This window comes from Mauremys reevesii, linkage group 5 (genome assembly GCF_016161935.1).
Source record: "Mauremys reevesii isolate NIE-2019 linkage group 5, ASM1616193v1, whole genome shotgun sequence".
In the NCBI taxonomy this organism is placed as follows: Eukaryota; Metazoa; Chordata; order Testudines; family Geoemydidae; genus Mauremys; species Mauremys reevesii.
The window spans coordinates 137,370,718-137,388,293 of record NC_052627.1 but is presented as its reverse complement, the minus strand read 5'-3'; the positions used below and the strand labels follow the sequence as shown (position 1 = coordinate 137,388,293).

The 17,576-nt window shown below is 52.7% G+C and overlaps 1 protein-coding gene across 1 annotated transcript; it reads left to right on the top strand.

Annotated features, from left to right (window-relative positions):
* Positions 1-5,975: 5,975 nt before the first annotated feature.
* LOC120406887 lies at positions 5,976-15,001 on the top strand. Its single transcript, XM_039542061.1, has 6 exons — positions 5,976-6,036; positions 9,859-9,978; positions 11,091-11,198; positions 12,341-12,481; positions 13,881-13,999; positions 14,903-15,001. Exons 1-6 carry the CDS (start codon positions 5,976-5,978, stop codon positions 14,999-15,001), a joined length of 648 nt encoding a protein of 215 aa, XP_039397995.1.
* The last annotated feature ends 2,575 nt before the right edge of the window (positions 15,002-17,576 follow it).

Sequence of the window (17,576 nt, the reverse complement as noted above, 5' to 3'; positions counted from 1 at the left end):
CACATTGAGATAGTATTAGGGCAGCTCTGCTTTCACTGGGCCGTTACTGTACTGCCCCTTATAGTAATCAGGGAAGGTGTGGCAATGGCTTTTCTTTCCTTACATCCAGTGTCATATGACACCCAGGTGCATTCAGCTGGGCTTGCATGCTGGAAGTTGACTAAGAAGTAACAATTGGCAAGTCTTAGTCATTGAATAACCAATGTTTTTCCATACCCTTTTTCCCTTGGTAATTTCACTTTGTGCCTTAAAATTTTTTTTATATCCATCCTTTTATTCCCCCCAACAGATAAACCCTGTATCTGATGCATATTTTGCCTTTAAATGTGCCTTTACCACCCCTCAGGATGTTTCTCTGTTAACAGGCTGGCGATTCTTGACCTCCACCCTTCTGCAACATTGGTTTCTGGAAATACAGTTAAAATGGTTGTTAAGCCTTTTCTGCCTAATGCAGTATTTTCTTTTTTATTGTAACACAGTACACAACAATGGTAGCAACAAGACAAACAACACAAGACACAACATAAAACACAAAACACAATCTTTGTCACAACAATAGATCGATGGTATTCTGGGTTGCTCCTCAGCTGGTACCAGCTTTTCCTGATTTTCTGAAAGACAAAAAGAACGTATTTCTACTCCTTTTCGGGTGGCAGATTATTGCTTAAAATATCCCTTCCTTTTACAAATATCCTTGCTGATTGCTGGCACAAAGAGGAATTACCCCCACACGTTCCTGTGGTTTTGTTCTATAGGCAGGCCAGGTCTCAGTGGCTCCTACCTTTAAGGGTTTAGGGGGAATTATTATCCCACCGGTTTCAGAGAGGCAGCCGTGTTAGTCTGTATCAGCATAAACAACGAGGAGTCCTTGTGGCACCTTAGAGACTAATACATTTATTTGGGCATAAGCTTTTGTGGGCTAGAGCCCACTCCCTCAGATGCATAAAGTGAAAAATACAGGAGCAGGTATAAATACGTGACAGGATGGGGGTTGCTTTACCAAGGGTGAGGTCAGTCTAAGGAGATAAGAGTTCATTCTTGATCCTCTCTGGTTTGCTGTATAGGATGTTGATCAGGTGGTTCCGCAGTTTCTTTGAGAGTGTGGCACAATCTCTCACCATAGTCTGTGTGGTATGTTGATTGTAATGGATTCTTTACCTTCTGTCCTTTGGTATTATGTCCATTTCTTTCCATTTGGAAAGGAAGATGATGTGTGTCTGTATCTGCACGAGTTTTTTCATGAAGTTGATGGATTTCCACTTCATACGGCTGAATTCAGTGCCTTGCATGGTGACAGGTTCCAGAGTGGTAGCCGTGTTAGTCTGTATCCGCAAAAACAACGAGGAGTCTTTGTTCAGTCATTACATTCATGAGGTGGTGAACCTCGGTTTGCCTTCTTATACAGCAGACCAAGTTTGCAATGATTCTCTGCTGTGCTAAGCTTTAAGTGTATTCACAGGTAATAGCTGAGAAGCATCAATACCATATGACCTTAAAGGTTTTTCCAAAAATCATACACACTATACATTGTTACAGGGGTACTTATTAACATTAAATTTATGCCAGTATTTAATATTAAGATCAAGTCTATTAAAAGTATCTTGTTATACCATGCCTTTTATTTAGACAATTTGTTTTTGAGGCCAGTGTGTTCAATGTTCTCTTGAAATCTTTGCATAGGCTTTTTAATGTAATTATATCCTTGGGGTTTTGGTGAATTAAAAGGTAGGGGTGTCATGCATATAAGCAGACCCCTTTCGTACCTGTCTTCAGATTTCAGCACTGCATACACACAGAAAAAGGATATTTTTTCCTACTTGGGGTTAACCTGTCCCTCTCATATTTTTAGGTTTGACTTCGTTTTCCACCTTCCTCTGGAGGGTTATAATATGAGCCTTTTGGTTTCAGGTAGTTTGTTTGCTGACCAGGCATATTCATTATCTACAGCTCCTTTGTGGTGCCATTTATGGACAGTTCTCTCTTTGCTCTATCAGTTAGGTGATTTGCATTAACACAGACGCTTTCTGGCTTGTTTTTGCATCCAAAGCTCTGAGACCCTGTCTTAAAAGGGACAAAATCAACTTCCACCCGAGTTTTGATTTCTTTTACTTTCACCTCCTGTTTCCAGAACACCCAGCCAGCTGAAAAAGAAAACACAACCTATTGTGGCTCCCTTTAGAGCTCTAAGAGGATTTTAATTAAGTAGCATGTTTTGTTTGCATTTCTTTTACCCCTTCTACAATATACACTGCACATGTCCTGGGAAAAATGCACCTTCCTTTCATAGTTTTACTTCTATAACATTATATTAGCCATATCAACTTTTACATAAGGTGTAACTGTTTCTTTTGTGCTCACAGAGTTTTCATGGACCTTCATCAAAGTACAATCTGATTACTCAGAGCCACCTTAAGGCTCAGTGTTTCTAATGTTGCCTCTTTTTTTGTGTGCGCCTCACCCCTGCTGTTGCTCCAGAGAGGCACTGTCTTTTTTCCTTATTTCTTTTACTACAGCTCTTATCTGCTATTTTGTTACCAAAAACAAAAAAAACAACAACAACAAAACCACAAAGGATCCAGAATTTCTTCCCGTTCTCCTGGCTGAGTGTGGCTCTCGTGTGGCACAGTGGCAGCCTGTCTGCCGGTGGGGAACACAAGATGCATCTCGAGGGAGAGACCAGTCCTGAAGAGTCCCCCTACCTCAAAGTTTTCCCCCTTATTTATAACACAATGACATGTCCCTTAAAGAAAACTTGTTCAGCAAGCAATTCCAATGGCCCAGCAAGAGGCTTCCATGCATCAGCAACTTCAACACAGTTCTTATCAGGAAGGACATGGGGTCAAGCTGCCCTTTCTGTGGCACCCAAAGCCCCATCCCCTCCTTCCTTGGTCAAGCTAAGCCTGCTGCATGGCCACTTTACGGCCTGCTTTTACCACTAAGCCATAGTGGTTTCAGGCACTTCACTGGTTTGCCAAAATCTCCCCGTACACTGAGTGTAGGTCTGGAGAGCACACGGATCGAGTCTGCAGATGACACAAGGCTAGGAGGGAAGGGTTGCAACACTTTGGAGGATAAAGCTAAAATTCAGAGGGATCTTGCTAATTTGGAGAACTGGGCTATAGACAACAACATGAAATTCAACAAAGACAAACGTAAGGTGCTGCACATAGGGAAGAACAACCAAATGCACAAATACAGAATCGGGGAAACTGGTTTGGCAGCAGCACTGCTGAGAGGGATCGGGGAGTTGTGGTGGATCCCAACCTCAACATGAGTCAGCAATGCGATGCTGTTGCAGAAAAAGCAAATGCAGTTTTAGGTTGCAGTAACAGAGGCCTCGCATGCAAGTCACAGGAGGTAACAGTAACACTCTACTCACTGCTGGGTAGGCCTCAGCTGGAGAACTGTGTCCAGTTCTGTTCACCAATGTATAGAAAGGATGTAGAGAAACTGGAGAGTATCCAGAGGTGGACACAGATGGTCAGAGGGATGGAATGCAGTGCAAGTCATCTCAGCAAAGACTGAAGGAACTGGGTATTTTGGTTTGGAAAAGAGGAGACTAAGGGGGGATATGACAGCAGGCTTCAAACACTTGAAAGATTGACATAAGAAAGATGGAGAAAAATTGTTCTCTTTTGCCACAGACGGCAGGACGACGGGCAATGGGTTCAAACTACAGCACAGCAGATCGAGATTAAATCTCAGGACAAACTTCCTCACTGTAAGAACAGGAGGACAATGGAACAGATGCCTAGAGAGGTTGCGGAAGCTCCTTCACTGGAGAGTTTCACAGGCTCGCTGACTGTCTGGGATGGTTTAGACACAGCAAACCTGGCAGCTTGGCAGGGTTAGACTAGACGACCCTTGTGGCCACTTCTAACTTGATGGTTTACAGGAGTTGATGGACAGGTCTGGGTTCTCCTGGATCCCGCCACCCCCTCAGCAGGGTGAATCTTCTTTATTTTCCCCTAGGAATTTATTTGGTGGTGCCCCTCGCTCCTTCCTGGCAGGGTCACCAGGGCAGCTTGGGCGGAAAATTCTTACCACAGGGGAACTCCCACTTACTTGCCAGATCGTTGGAGACTCCCAAGAAACAACACAAACACATACAATGTATTCAACACAGTAATTGTATTAAACAGGAGACAAACATTCCATAACAGGGTAAAACACTGCTATCCCCAGTCACGGGACCTGATGTATGAAATGTATGATCAGTGTGCCGTCGGTACCGTACTTTGTTGGGGCCTTTGATGACGTATGACCACGAGATCGTCTCTGCAGTGGTTTGGCCGTGTGGCTGGCTGGGTTCAGTACAACCCAAAGGACTCGCAAGTGGGAGGAGGTGGTAAGTCCTTCCACAGGTTTAATAAGCAGCAGGTTATAAAATCCCCAAACCGTCACTCCCTGGCTTGAGGACACAGTTCAGGGAGTAGGGGGTCCCCAAAATAAATTCCCTGATGGCCTCACAAACTCCATGAATGATCCTCAGGGTCAGAGCTGACTCTGGACTCCTCGGTCACTGCAGAGGGGCTGGTCTCTGCTGGCCGGGATCCTCCTCAGGCAGGAGTCAGGCTGCGTCGGTCCCAGGATTTCCCCTCCCCACAAAGAGGTGCAGGGCTCAAGGTGCAGGTTACACAACTACACTAAACTCCAAACTGTCATCTCCTAGCCCAGCGCCCAGACACCCCCCCAGCAGGCAGCAGCCCTGGACTCGCAGCCAGAGCAGAGCTGAGCATGTGGGGACTGGTCTCACCTAGGGAGCTGGAGGGCGAACTCAGCCTGGCTGGGGAAGTTTCCCAGCAAAATTCGACAAACTGTCAGTAATCAGTGGAGAGGAAAAAGCCAGCAAGGCTGCTTGTCCTTCCTGGAAACCTCCTGTACAGCCCCAGAGATGGCGACCGAGGCCGTGTCTACGCTACAAAGTCATGTCGGCGTTCAGCCACCAACGTTTGTGTATCGCTGGGTGTGTGCCCACTTGGCTGCTTGTGCCAGTGCTGCTCGTACTCACCAGGAGTGCTTGTGTAACACGCTAACCTTTGATTGCACACGTGCCCCCTCTCATCCCATGTTACCGCCGGAGCAGTGAGCAGGGTCTGTCCCTTTGGACAGCAGAGCTCCCACCCGTGGATGGTCACACATAGGAAAAAGATGCAGATTTGGACAGTCGTGGATGCCCCAGGATAGGGCCGGCCTTCGGGGCGGGCGATGTGGGTGACTGATCAGGGTGCCAAGGTCAGGGGGGAGGGGACATGGTCCGGAGGCAAGGAGCAGGACGCAGGCCTGGCCCCACACTGCCCCCAGCCTGCCCCTCACCGTGCTTCAGCGGGATGACGCTGGAGGCCCCACAACACAAGCAGGCCCAGGACACAGAGCAGGATGCCATGGCTGGGGCAGAGCTGGGGGTATCCCAGGAGGGGAGAGGGCCCAGGCTTCCCCAGGCCCAGCCCCTCCGCTGCACGACCTCTGACAGCCAATCGCACGTGCTGCACACGGGGATGATGCATTTACGCTCTCACCAGAGCCCCACCCGCAAGAGGGGGCCATGAAAGGCTGGGCCCAGGGGGCTGGAACAATGTGAATAGTGGGGTGCTGAGAGCCACTGAACCGAACTGTAACCCTGCATGTGATGGAAACCGCTACCAGCCAGGGGGAGCGGCAGCCCCCCTAGATCCAGCACCTATGGCCAGGCGCTGCCGACAGAGCGCTGTCTTCCTCCTCCCTCTCACCTCCTTCCCCCATCCACCCGTCTCTCCCCTCCATGCGATCCCCCCTCCACCTCCCTCCCCCGTGCAACCATCTCTTATCTCCAGACCTCCCACTACTCGTCCTTCCCTCATCCAACCACCAGGCATGACTTCCCATTTCTATTTCTGGGCCAGGGCTGCTGTTAGAGGGAGGCTCTAACCCAGCAGGCTGCAGAAAGGACCCACAGGCCAGTCATCAGGGGCTTGGCTCAGCGCGAAGGCAGGACAATGGCGGATGAGGATATCTATGAGAACATGCCGATGACGAAAGCTGCTCCCCAGCCCAAAGGTAAACACAAGAGGCTGAACCAGACCGTGGACTCCCGCTGGCCTCTCCTTGGCTTTGTGGTCTCTGCAGAGCATCCTGGGCAGCGACCGCTTGCTCCACTGACCACGAACCCAGAGCTCAGCCTGGGGCTGGCCAGACAGCACCACGGGCAGTGGGCGAGGGTGCTCGGTCAGTGCTTCCCAGTGCGTTCTCTCCCCTGCCAGTCCCCAACGGGAGAAGGGCACAGGGGGAGAGATGGGAGTCCCTGCACAGCATCCCAGCCTCCTGCCGGGCAGCGCAGTGCCATGGGCTGGCCATAAAAGCCAGCCAGGCTCCCCCTCCCCAGCTCACTGCCACCATCAGCCTCTCCCAGGAGGAGATCACCAGGGTCGAATCCTCACAGCGCCCATCTCTGGGGACCAGCTCCCGTTCATCCCCCCATTTCACAGTGACACCTCCTTTCCTTACCCTCTGCCCCTTCCCTGCCCGAGCACACGCGTCTAACCGTGAGCAGGGGCAGGGAGATGTAGCTGTGTTAGCACAGAAGGGTTTTCCCCAGGGCTCGGGGATGGGGAGGGAAGGGAGCCTGTTCCTCCAAGGACAAGGAGCAAATGGAGCTGGAAGTGCTGAGATAAGGACCAGGCTGTTTTCCTAAAGCTCCCAGCACAAGGGGCCCCTCTCAGGGCTTTGGCTGGGTGACTGGGCAAAAAAATGGCAAATGAAATTGAATGTTGATTAATGCAAAGTAACGCACATTGGAAAACATAATCCCAACTATACTTATAACACGATGGGGTCTGAATTAGCTGTTTCCACTCAAGAGAGGGATCTTGGAGTCACTATGGACAGTTCTCTGAAAACATCCACTCAATGTGCAGCGGCTTCAAAAAAGCGAACAGAATGTTCGGACTCATTAAGAAAGGGACAGAAAATATCCTATTGCCTCTATATAAATCTATGGTACACCCACGTCTTGAATACTGCGTGCAGATGTGACCGCCACATTTCAAAAAAGATATATTGAAATTGGAAAAGGTTCAGAAAAGGGATTAGGGGTATGGAACGGCTGCCATATGAGGAGAGATTAATAAGACTGGGACTTTTCAGCTTGGAAAAGAGAAGACTAAGGGTAGATATGACTGAGATCTATAAAATCATGACTGGGGTGGAGAAAGTAAATAAGGAAGTGTTATTTACTCCGTCTCATAACACAAGAACTAGGGGTCACCAAGTGAAGGTTTAAGACAAACAAACAAAACAAACAAAAGGAAGTATTTCTTCACAAAATGCACAGTTAACCTGAGGAACTCCTTGCCAGGGGATATTGTGAAGGCCAGAACCATAACAGAGTTCCTAGATAAGTTCATGGAGGATAGGCCCATCATTGGCTATTAGCCAGGATGGGCAGGGATGGTGTCCCTAGTCTCTTTGCCTGAAGCTGGGAAGGGGCAACTGGGGACGGATTCACTGTTCTGTTCATTCCCTCTGGGGCACCTGGCACTGGCCACTGTCAGCAGTCAGGATCCTGGGCTGGATGGACCTTTGGTCTGACCCAATCTGGCCGTTCTTATGTTTTTATGTTTCATTGTGCAGGTGTCAGCTCAACAAGGTCCTGCTCCAGGGGTTGTTTATCCCCTTTGGTTTCAGTGCAATCCAGATGCCGTGTGGCAGCTGTTCTGGATTGAACACATGAAAGACGCCCAGGAAGGGTCAGGAGACAGGCATGTAGACGGGGCTGACGGAAGTGGAGGGTGCGGATGAGGATGTGAGGTTCAGTGGGCAGCTGCAGCTATGCACCGAGCTCAGCTAGGCTCTCTGCAGTGACAAAGGAAAAGCTGGCTATGAGTCAGCAGTGTGCCCTTCTTGCCAAGAAGGCTAACAGCATTTTGGGCTGTATAAGTAGGAGCATTGCCAGCAGATCGAGGATCATAGTCATTCCCCTCTATTCGGCATTGGTGAGGCCTCATCTGGAGTACTGTGTCCAGTTTTGGGCCCCACACTACAAGAAGGATGTGGAAATATTGGAAAGAGTCCCGCGGAGGGCAACAAAAATGATTAGGGGGCTGGAGCACATGACTTATGAGGAGAGGCTGAAGGAGCTGGGATTGTTTAGTCTGCAGAAGAGAAGAGTGAGGGGGGATTTGATAGCTGCTTTCAACTCCCTGAAAGGGGGTTCCAAAGAGGACAGTGTTACGGAGTCCCCGGGCGATGCTCTGGAACTGCTCCCCACAAAGCCACTCAGGACTTTGGGGAGCCTCCTCTCCCATGGAGCAGACTGTCTGCAGGGCAAGAAGCTCACACGGCTTCACCTCCTGGGTGTCTTCTGGGAGCATGTAGCATATGCCCCTTTGTGCGCTTCCCACGCGAGTCTGCCCAGGCAGGTGTGAGGAAGTGGGAATGTTCCAGTTGTGTTCTGTGACTGCTGAGAGGGGAGTATTGACCTGGGAAGGGTGCAGGGGAGTTGTGCTGCAGCTTTCTAAGGGCCTGCACCATGGCTGGGCATTTTTTTTTTGAGGTCGCGTAGTTCTGCTTTTGGGGCAGCCGTTTTTTGCAGTTCCCCTTCATCACAGGTGAACCTAGACTGTTCTCAGTGGTGGCAGATGGTAGAACAAGGAGCAATGGTCTCAAGTTGCAGTGGGGGAGGTCTAGGTTGGATATTAGGAAACACTATTTCACTAGGAGGGTGGTGAAGCACTGGAATGGGTTACCTAGGGAGGTGGTGTAATCTCCTTCCTTAGAGGTTTTTAAGGCCCGGCTTGACAAAGCCCTGGCTGGGATGATTTAGTTGGGGATTGGCCCTGCTTTGAGCAGGGGGTTGGACTAGATACCTCCTGAGGTCCCTTCCAACCCTGATATTCTGTGATTCTATGAAAACATAAGGAAAAATGTAGTGTGCGCTCAGTGACAGAGACGCTCCTCCCAGAATCTGTTTCAGGAAAGGCTGAGAACTGTAAACTCAGTACATTAGTGAGAGGCAGCTTCACCCTTTGGTTAGCGTGAGAGAAGCCACTTCTGCAATGTAAGGGGATTATCTGGGCATCTGAGTGTTGTCTGCTGGTTCCAGGAACCACACTCCATGGGGGAGCGGCGCGAGCTAATGGCTGAGGCCCAGATCAGACAGGGAGGGGGTGCGGCAGGCTGAGACTTTCAGGGAGAGGAGAATCTGACAGTCTTGTGTCTCCAAGCAGCTGCCGTTCACCTTGGGGAGACCAAATCCAGAGCACACCGAGCACACTTACTTCTGTCTACACATAGATCCTGGCTCGAATGCAGCTCTAGTCTTCTCCCTTTAATGTGCAGGGGAGACACAGTCTTAGGGCTTTGCCCTGTGATTCACCCCTTGGCTGCCTTGCAGGGGGGAGCCCAGCATCCCGGGGATGGGTTATCAGACAGAGATGCTGTAGAAAAGCCCTTCTGAGCACACTGCTGCTGTCAGCCCCACTTTTCTCCTGCACAGAATCATTTCCCCTCATTTCACTGCCTCATTGAGTTCATATTTCATAAGTTGTTTCAGGCTCCTTTTCTCACTCCTTTGGGCCTGGACTTCACAAGCCCTAAACTTCCCTCTCAATAAATGCTTAGGCAGGGGGGAAATCCTGCTCCCAGATCTCTCTCACAGGACGCCTGCCTGGCACTAGAGTCACTCCTGATTTAGGGAGGGTCACTTTTCTCATTCGAGTTCAGGTCGGTTCTGACCTTATTTGGCCTCATTCCGCTGTTGCTGTTAACCACACTCAGGGACTAGGAGGCTGAGCAGTTATTGGATTTCAGGGGTGGAGTTTCCTTGGTCAGTGGCAGTTGAGCTGTAACTTTCCATGGATACGTTTCTTCTTCTCTTTCAAGGAAACCCTCCCAAGACCTCGGTCCCTTGGCGGCACAGGGCACGGGGCATCGTCGTCACTGCTGTCCTTCTCCTCCTGGGTCTGGCCCTGGCCATGTCCCTCCTTGCTGTGACGCTTCTATGTAAGTTCAACTGCAGCTCCAAGCCCAATGTTTGCCAACTTCCACACAGGCCAGCTGGCTCGACTGGGGGAGGGGAACATATTTCAGCAGAATATCGACCACGTTTCCACCCAAATAAATCTCCTGCTCCAGGGAGTTCGAATGGAGTTGTAAGATCTTGCCCTGCTGCTTTGATACTGGCACAAACTTTCTAAGTCTAACGATGGTCCAGCACTGGCACAGGTCACCTGGGGAGGTTTTTCAGGACAGGTTAGACAACCACCTGTCAGGGATGGGCTGGGTGAACTTCATCCTGCCTGAGCATCACCTCAGGGACTTCAGATCACATGTGGCAGCCCCACATGCTCAACCTGCACCCTGAGGGTAACGCTGGGTCCGTTCCTGACCACATATCACCAGCACGAGCCTCAGCCCCAGGCGTCCTCATGGCACCATTGAAATGCCCTGTGGAGAGACCGGACGGCCCAGTGGTTCGGACACTTATCTGGGGCTCAGACTGCTGGGTTTAATTCCCTGCTCTGCCAAAGAGTCCCTGCCCTGGAGCCAGCGAACAGCTGAAAGCAGGGAGCTGGAGTGGAGAGCTCTTGGAGGAGAGGGGAGACAAGCCCCTGTTCCTTAGGGGCAGTGAGTGGCAAAGACGACTGGTGCCTCCCCGTGCTGGGGGGCCACAATCTAAAGGGGAGGACACGTGACCGCCCCACGTGTCTCCTCTGCCCAGCGACCCCCGCGCCCAGCCCAGGGCCACCATGCACTCCCCACCCTGCCAGAGTTACCTGCGTGGGGCTCTGTCCTTCTCCTGCCGTGCCTCCCCCCAGCACATTCGGCCGCTCTCCCTGGCAGCCGGTCCCGGGCGAGGAGCAGGAGGGAGCCGCCTCTCATGAGGCTGAAGCCGGCCGCTCCAGGTCACTGCTCTGTGACATACACCAGGAGAGAGCCCCGAACGGGGCCTTGGCTGTGCCGGTGTCCCTCCTCGGGAGGGAGGCTGTCCAAGATTAAAATAAAAGACGTCATAGAGAACAGCCTCGCGCTCGGAGCATGTTCCTTCTCTGGGCGCGGCTGGTCTCCAGCCGCAGTTCGGTTCGGTCGCTGACCTGCAGACGTGTGATTTCTAGATCTCCGGGCACAGAGCAAGCTGCAAGCGGTTGAAGAAGCGGTGCAGAAGCTCCAAGTCTCTCTGCAGCCTGACGACGCCTCGGACGCGTCAGCGAAGGGATCGGACAGTAAGTCGCAGGACGAGGGTCTTAGGCATCAGGGTCAGTTCCCCTCCCTTGGCCTGGACGCTGAGCACTCTCCTGCCTACAGGGATGGTGGGTGCCTGGCATCCTCCTGCTCCCCTCCATACACTTCCCTGCCAGGTGGTCCCATCCCCCTGTCTAACGAGCTGCTGCTCTGCACGTTCCTCTGCCAACGGAGGCTCTGTTCCCAGGGACGGGTGGCTGCTCCAGGCTCCCTCCTAGCTCCCTTCCTGTCAGTGGCAGGCTGGCTGCATCCGCCCCATGCTCCTGTGCAGGATGCCTAGTGGTCACCATCTTCCGTCCTTTCACTGTTGCTCCCTTCGCTCCATAGTTTTCGCCTTGGCCCCTGTATTGTCAGGGTTGCATTGGCGGGAAAGACGGATGCAGCTCATGAGACATACAGGGGCCGAATTCAGACCCTGGTGTAAGCAGGACGTCAGTGGAGCTGCACTTGTGGGTCTCCATTTGCCCCCCCCAGTCCCGGAGCCCTCCCTGTGCAGCTCCAATAATTTGGGTAAATGCCACAGTCCCATTGCTGGAGGCAGAGCGCCCCCTTGTGGCCACGTCTCACAACTGTCTGTCTGTCGGGCACAGGGCTGCACATACAAACCCGTCCATGGATCAGGTTATTCAGCGTCCAGTCAGAAAATGGGCCTGAACTAAACCCCGGCACAGAACTCGCCTGAACGCTGGGCTGTTCAAAATCCCGGCTTGGAGCCCAGGGCCAGGGCTCGGGGCCATGGATGTTCTTGCAGCCCCAGCTCTGCCCCATGCTGCAGGGGACCCACTCACAGCTCACAAGGGGGGAGCGATTGGGAAGAGGTGGCTGGGGAGATTGGGGGGACAGGGCTAGAATTCAGGAGAGCTGGGGTCAATTCCCAGCTCTGCTGCAAACTTCCTGTGTGATCTGGGGCACCTCTCCCTGCACCTCAGTTCCCCTGCAGGAAAATCATCCTTTATTTCTCCCACCTCGCGTCTATTTTGACTGTGAGCTGTTGAGAGCAGGGACTGTCCCCTCCTGTCCGTACAGCGCCTGGCACACAGGGGCCGGCAGGTGCTGCTCTACCACACGTGCTGATAATCAAGTGTTCTGCATCTCCACTGACGTCACGGTGACTTTCTTCTAGGTCTAAAGCTATTGGATGAAGCGCAGGCAGGAGTCCAGAAGCTGAAAGCCGAGCTGGGTAACGTCAGTGCAGCGTATGGAGAAATTCAGATCCAGCTGGATAACGTCAGTGCAGCGCGAGCAGCAGTGCAAGGTCGCTGCAGTAAGTACTAGCTGCAGTGCTGACTGGTGCCGTTTCTGCTGCTGCTGAGGATGAACGGAGGATTTCAGGCTCCCAGGCTGACAACGCAGCGACTTTCGCCAGCCCTGAGTTCTCTTCCATTGAAAATCACCGGTGTCTGCACCTGTGCCCACACCGTGGTGATCGGTGTGGAGTTAAATTACACCCTAGGCCTCGTTAGCCTAATGGGAGCACCCACTCAGAAGTTCCCTGGCCTTGGGGCAGCTGAAGGGCAAGGGAAATGCAGCACTAGAATCTCTGGGCTCCCTGTGTATGTCCCTGTGACTTTAGCCTGGGCTTCTCACCTCAGTCTCTGCTCCTAGGTGATGTGCTGACAAAGGTCTTCAGGGGCTGGAGGTTTTATAGTGGGAACCTCTATTACTTTTCACAAGAAGGGAAGTCGTGGGACGAGGCCGAGCAGTTCTGTGTGTCTCAGGACTCGCACCTGACCTCTGTCTCCTCCCAGGCGGAACAGGTGAGTGCAGAAAGCTCCTAGGGGCTTGGATAATGGGTCAGTACCTTGTTTCACACCAGAAAGAGGTGGAAGGTGGCAGCTGAGGTTGTAAATCTGTGATGTGTCTTGTGGCAAATTATTCCACAAGGGATGCGAAACCTTGGAACCTGACTCAAGGGTTTCACTCATCAGTTGAAAAGCAGAGATGGGGCAGAGGAACAGAGCCAGGATCTGGACTTCCCGGAGTCTGGGGTGCCAGGGGAGGGGGATTTGGGGTCAGGCTCATTTCTGCTTTTCCCTACTTCCCATGTAGCATTTCCTGCAAACCCAATGGCCTTTCCCAGTGAGGACCCCTTTGATCCCTCTCCCCAGGCCTGAGCTCCTGCTGGACAATCTAGAAGCCTGTATCTGGAAGGCTTGTGTGCAAGGGGCCATGCACCTCTCAGAGAATCCTCTCTCCCCACGTGCCCACTGCAGCCCTCGCCCCAGGCCTCTGCGGCACTTTCAGAGGAGGAAAATCCCACCCTCCGGCAGGGCCAGACTTTGCACCCAGTTCTCTGCTCCGAGCTTTGCCTCCTGCAAGGGCAGGGGGCTGGTGTGAACTCTAAAGTGCCCGTCAGTACCTGCCGCAGCCCAGCTCTGAGGGGGCCGTGCGGGGAGTGTTCTGAGACAGGTCCCTGCTGTTAGCCCCAGGCAGATACAGATGCAGACACACACACAGAGCTGCTCCAGGGCTCCCTCAGGGTCTCCCAGCTAGTCACTGTCAGCGTTGGGGGCAGGACACCGCATCTCCCGCTGCCCAGTGCCCTGCTCACACCACCAGACGCCCTTTCCTCTCCCTCAAAATCTGTTCAGCCCAGGCAGCTGCGGCTGCATCCTGCAGCCTCTCTTGGGTGACCTGCACATGCTGCAAACTGTGTTGTGCAGGAGTTTCTCTCCAAGGAGACCCGGGGAGAAGCTCACTGGATTGGACTCACCGACCGGGAGACAGAAGGCAGCTGGCGCTGGGTGGACGGCACAGAATACAGAGCAGACGCAAGCAGGGGGTGAGTAAAGCTTGAGAGATGTGATTATTTATTACACGTTGGGTCACAAGCTCTTTCGGGCAGCATCTGTGCGGCCCCTGGTGTCTATGCAGCACCCGGTACAGTGGGCCCCAAGAGATCCTGAGGGAGGCCCCGGGCGCTGCCACGACAGCAGTGAATCCCCTCAGGAATTTCTGCTAATGCCCCTTTGCTTAGCGCAGGAGCCTCAACACGGAGTGTGTGTTCAGTGCCCACTGAGACCCAGGGCCAGAGCCTCCCCTGGGTAACTCGGCATTGACTGGAATGAACCACAGGGATTTACACCAGCTGAGGGTCTGGCCCCAAGTCGACTCAGTGCAGCCAGGGGAGTCTGGAGTGAGCGGCAGGTTCCCGCTCTCCTTGGGATTGCGCTGCGCTCTCCCCTCGGTCAGGCTGGGCACGGGGAGGCTGTGGGGCCGGGGCCATGGCCGGAGCCAGCTGCAGTCGGTGCAGTGACCTCAGAGGGCTGTGGGCGAGGCCCATAAGCAGGGCCAGGGAGCAGTTAATGACTGACCCCCACTGCCCTCTCTTCCCGTTCCTGCGTTCCCATCTCGGGGGTGCCTGGGACGTGCTGTGCCACCTGCTCTGGTTCTGGGCACTGAGATCCGAGTTGCTGCTGCTCAGCATTTGGAGCCACACACTGACTTTGGCTCTTTGCTGGCCTGTCAGGCGCAGGGCAGGTGCTACCCCCGGCCATCAGAAGCCCTTCGTCACCATGGCCACAAGAGCTGTGGAGAACTCTGAGGGGTGGCCGGGGGGTGCGTCGCTTCACCGCGTCATTGCTGGGTGTCTTGGTCCCCTGCCAACAACAGAGTCCACAGAGCAGAACTGAGCTCAGGAATTGGCTGTGGTTCTCCACGGAGACATTAACACTCTGATCTGTAGGTTCTGGGCGGAGAATCAGCCAGACAACTGGGATCAGGGGATTGGAGGCAGAGAAGATTGTGTTCACATCAATCCAATCAACCGGAATTTGTGGAATGATGTCAGCTGCACTGAGCCTTTCAGGTGGATTTGTAAGCAGGCGCATGGACCAGCTGGGATGTGACATGCAGGTCCCAGCACCTCAGAAAGCCACCTTAATTTTCGAGCTAGAATATTTCCCAGCCACCTGCCGATGAGGCGCCCTGGGCACTGGAGGGGGCCGCATGGGATGTGCATCGCAGGGACGCTTTGTCTTGCTGTGATATTTCTGGCTGTGGCAGCAACAGCTGCCCTTATGCCACTCAGTGTGGCTGGCTCTGTAATTTGTATGTTTCCAGGTCTGTCACTGAATAACATCCTTGGATCGTGGAGTTATTGTTTCACAATCACCCAATAAATAATGATTTTCTTCACTTCTGGTAGTCAGAGCAGTTCATACTGACAAAAGCACCTCCGTTATCAGCCTCTTTGATTATCATGTCAGGGTTATTTCTGAGGCTGTGGATGGCATTGCGTTCTGCACGACTTAGGTTATGAGGCAAGGAATGCTGTTTTTCCAAAATTTCTGCCTGTGCATTTCGGCGGAAGCATTCTATGTATAGGTCCAGACTGTCGTTGTGACCCTCAGGAGTCTACCAGAAGGAGGCTGCCAGACAACTCTCCAATACCAAATTGTACAGGCTCGGCTCGTGGGGGTGCTCCCAGCCCCCTGTCCTGAGCAGCTCATGGCAGGGGGCTGGAAGGGATGTGCCCTGTTCCACCCCCTTCCCCCAGGCTGCGTCCCTACGGAGCTGTGTACACCCTGCCACTCTTCCCCCTCCCCCTGGTAAGGGCCATGAGCTGATCAGTGCAGGGATGGGTGGGGGGGCAGGAAAGCACCACGATGGGGGAAGATGTGGGGGAGGGGGAAGCTTGGCTGTCGCAGGACCAGGCTTCTGCCTCCCGCCCCCGCAGGGGAGAGCGGTGGGCGGGGGGCTGAGTGGGGCGGGGGGCCGGGATAGCGGCAGGCAGTTGCGTGCCACTCAAAATCGGCTTGTGTGCCGTGTTCGGCACGTGTGCCGGAGGTTGCCGAGCCCTGGTCTACAGCCAAGCACTGAGGTACAACCGTATCTGCTCCAACCCCTCAGACAGAGACCAACACCTACAAGATCTTCACCAAGCGTTCTCAAAACTACGATACCCGCACGAGGAAATAAGGAAATAAATCAACAGAGCCAGACGTGTACCCAGAAGCCTCCTGCTGCAAGACAAACCCAAGAAAGAAACCAACAGGACTCCAGTGGCCATCACATACAGTCCCCAGCTCAAACCCCTCCAACACATCATCAGGGATCTACAACCCATCCTGGACAATGATCTCACACTTTCACAGGCCTTGGGTGGCAGGCCAGTCCTCGCCCACAGACAACCTGCCAACCTGTAGCATATTCTCACCAGCAACCACACACCGCACCATAGTAACTCTAACTCAGGAACCAATCCATTCAACAAACCTCGATGCCAACTCTGCCCACATATCTACACCAGCGACACCAGCACAGGACCAACCAGATCAGCCACAACATCGCCAGTTCATTCACCTGCACATCCACCAATGTAATATATGCCATCATATGCCAGCAATGCCCCTCTGCTATGTACATTGGCCAAACTGGACAGTCCCTTCGGAAAAGGATAAATGGACACAAATCAGATATTAGGAATGGCAATATACAAAAACCTGTAGGAGACACTTCAACCCCCCTGGCCACACCATAGCAGATCATAAGGTGGCCATCCTGCAGCAAAAAAAACTTCAGGACCAGACTTCAAAGAGAAACTGCTAAATAATTTGTAAGCAGAGTCAGGATGAGCTCTACCCTGACATCTGGTGGTAAATTATGGGGAGTGCAGGAAGAAGTTTCGAGTGTTTGCATTGGCATTTGTTATTTGCATTGGCACTCCCACCCCACTTAGCATACCGCAAAGCAGCATGGGATGGTTATTTTCACAGCTGTGGGACCCCCAATTTCGTTGTTATTGGGGCAGGAGGAACGAAATGTTGTCACCCTGATTAAGTAAATGAGGAACTACAAAACTGTCTTATGATAGAGGGTTTCATTATCAACTAAATAGCACTTGCTAGATAAGGGACATGGGTTCCAAAACCCATTGAAAGAAGAGAGGCTGGGGACAGAGATCTGTACTGGGTGGTGCAGCCTCTTTTTGTGAGCCAGATGCACCAGTTCCACCTGTGCCTCTCTCCACTGGGGAATGTCAGAGTTAATGTTTGATTCTCTTAAGAGTCTAGATACAGGTTACTGAGCTGAATTCACTGGCACTGGGGCTCCCCTACAATGAGCTGGAATCACTAAGAGCTGAAATCACTGACGAGCTGGACTTGCTGAGCTGAGAGCACTGAGTACTGTGCTAATGAGTGGGAGAGCCTGAAGCAATACTGTGGAGCAGAGCAGCTGGCAGAGCAGAGTGGAGCAGTTTGTGCAGCCACTGGGTGAGTGGAGCCAAGCAGCTCGTGACGACGGCTGGAGTGGATCACAGGACAGCTGGTGGACCAGAGCATCTGGCAGAGCGGAGCAGCCCACAGAGCAAGCGGAGCTGAGCTGTTTGCGGGGATGACTAGTGGAAGCAGAACCCC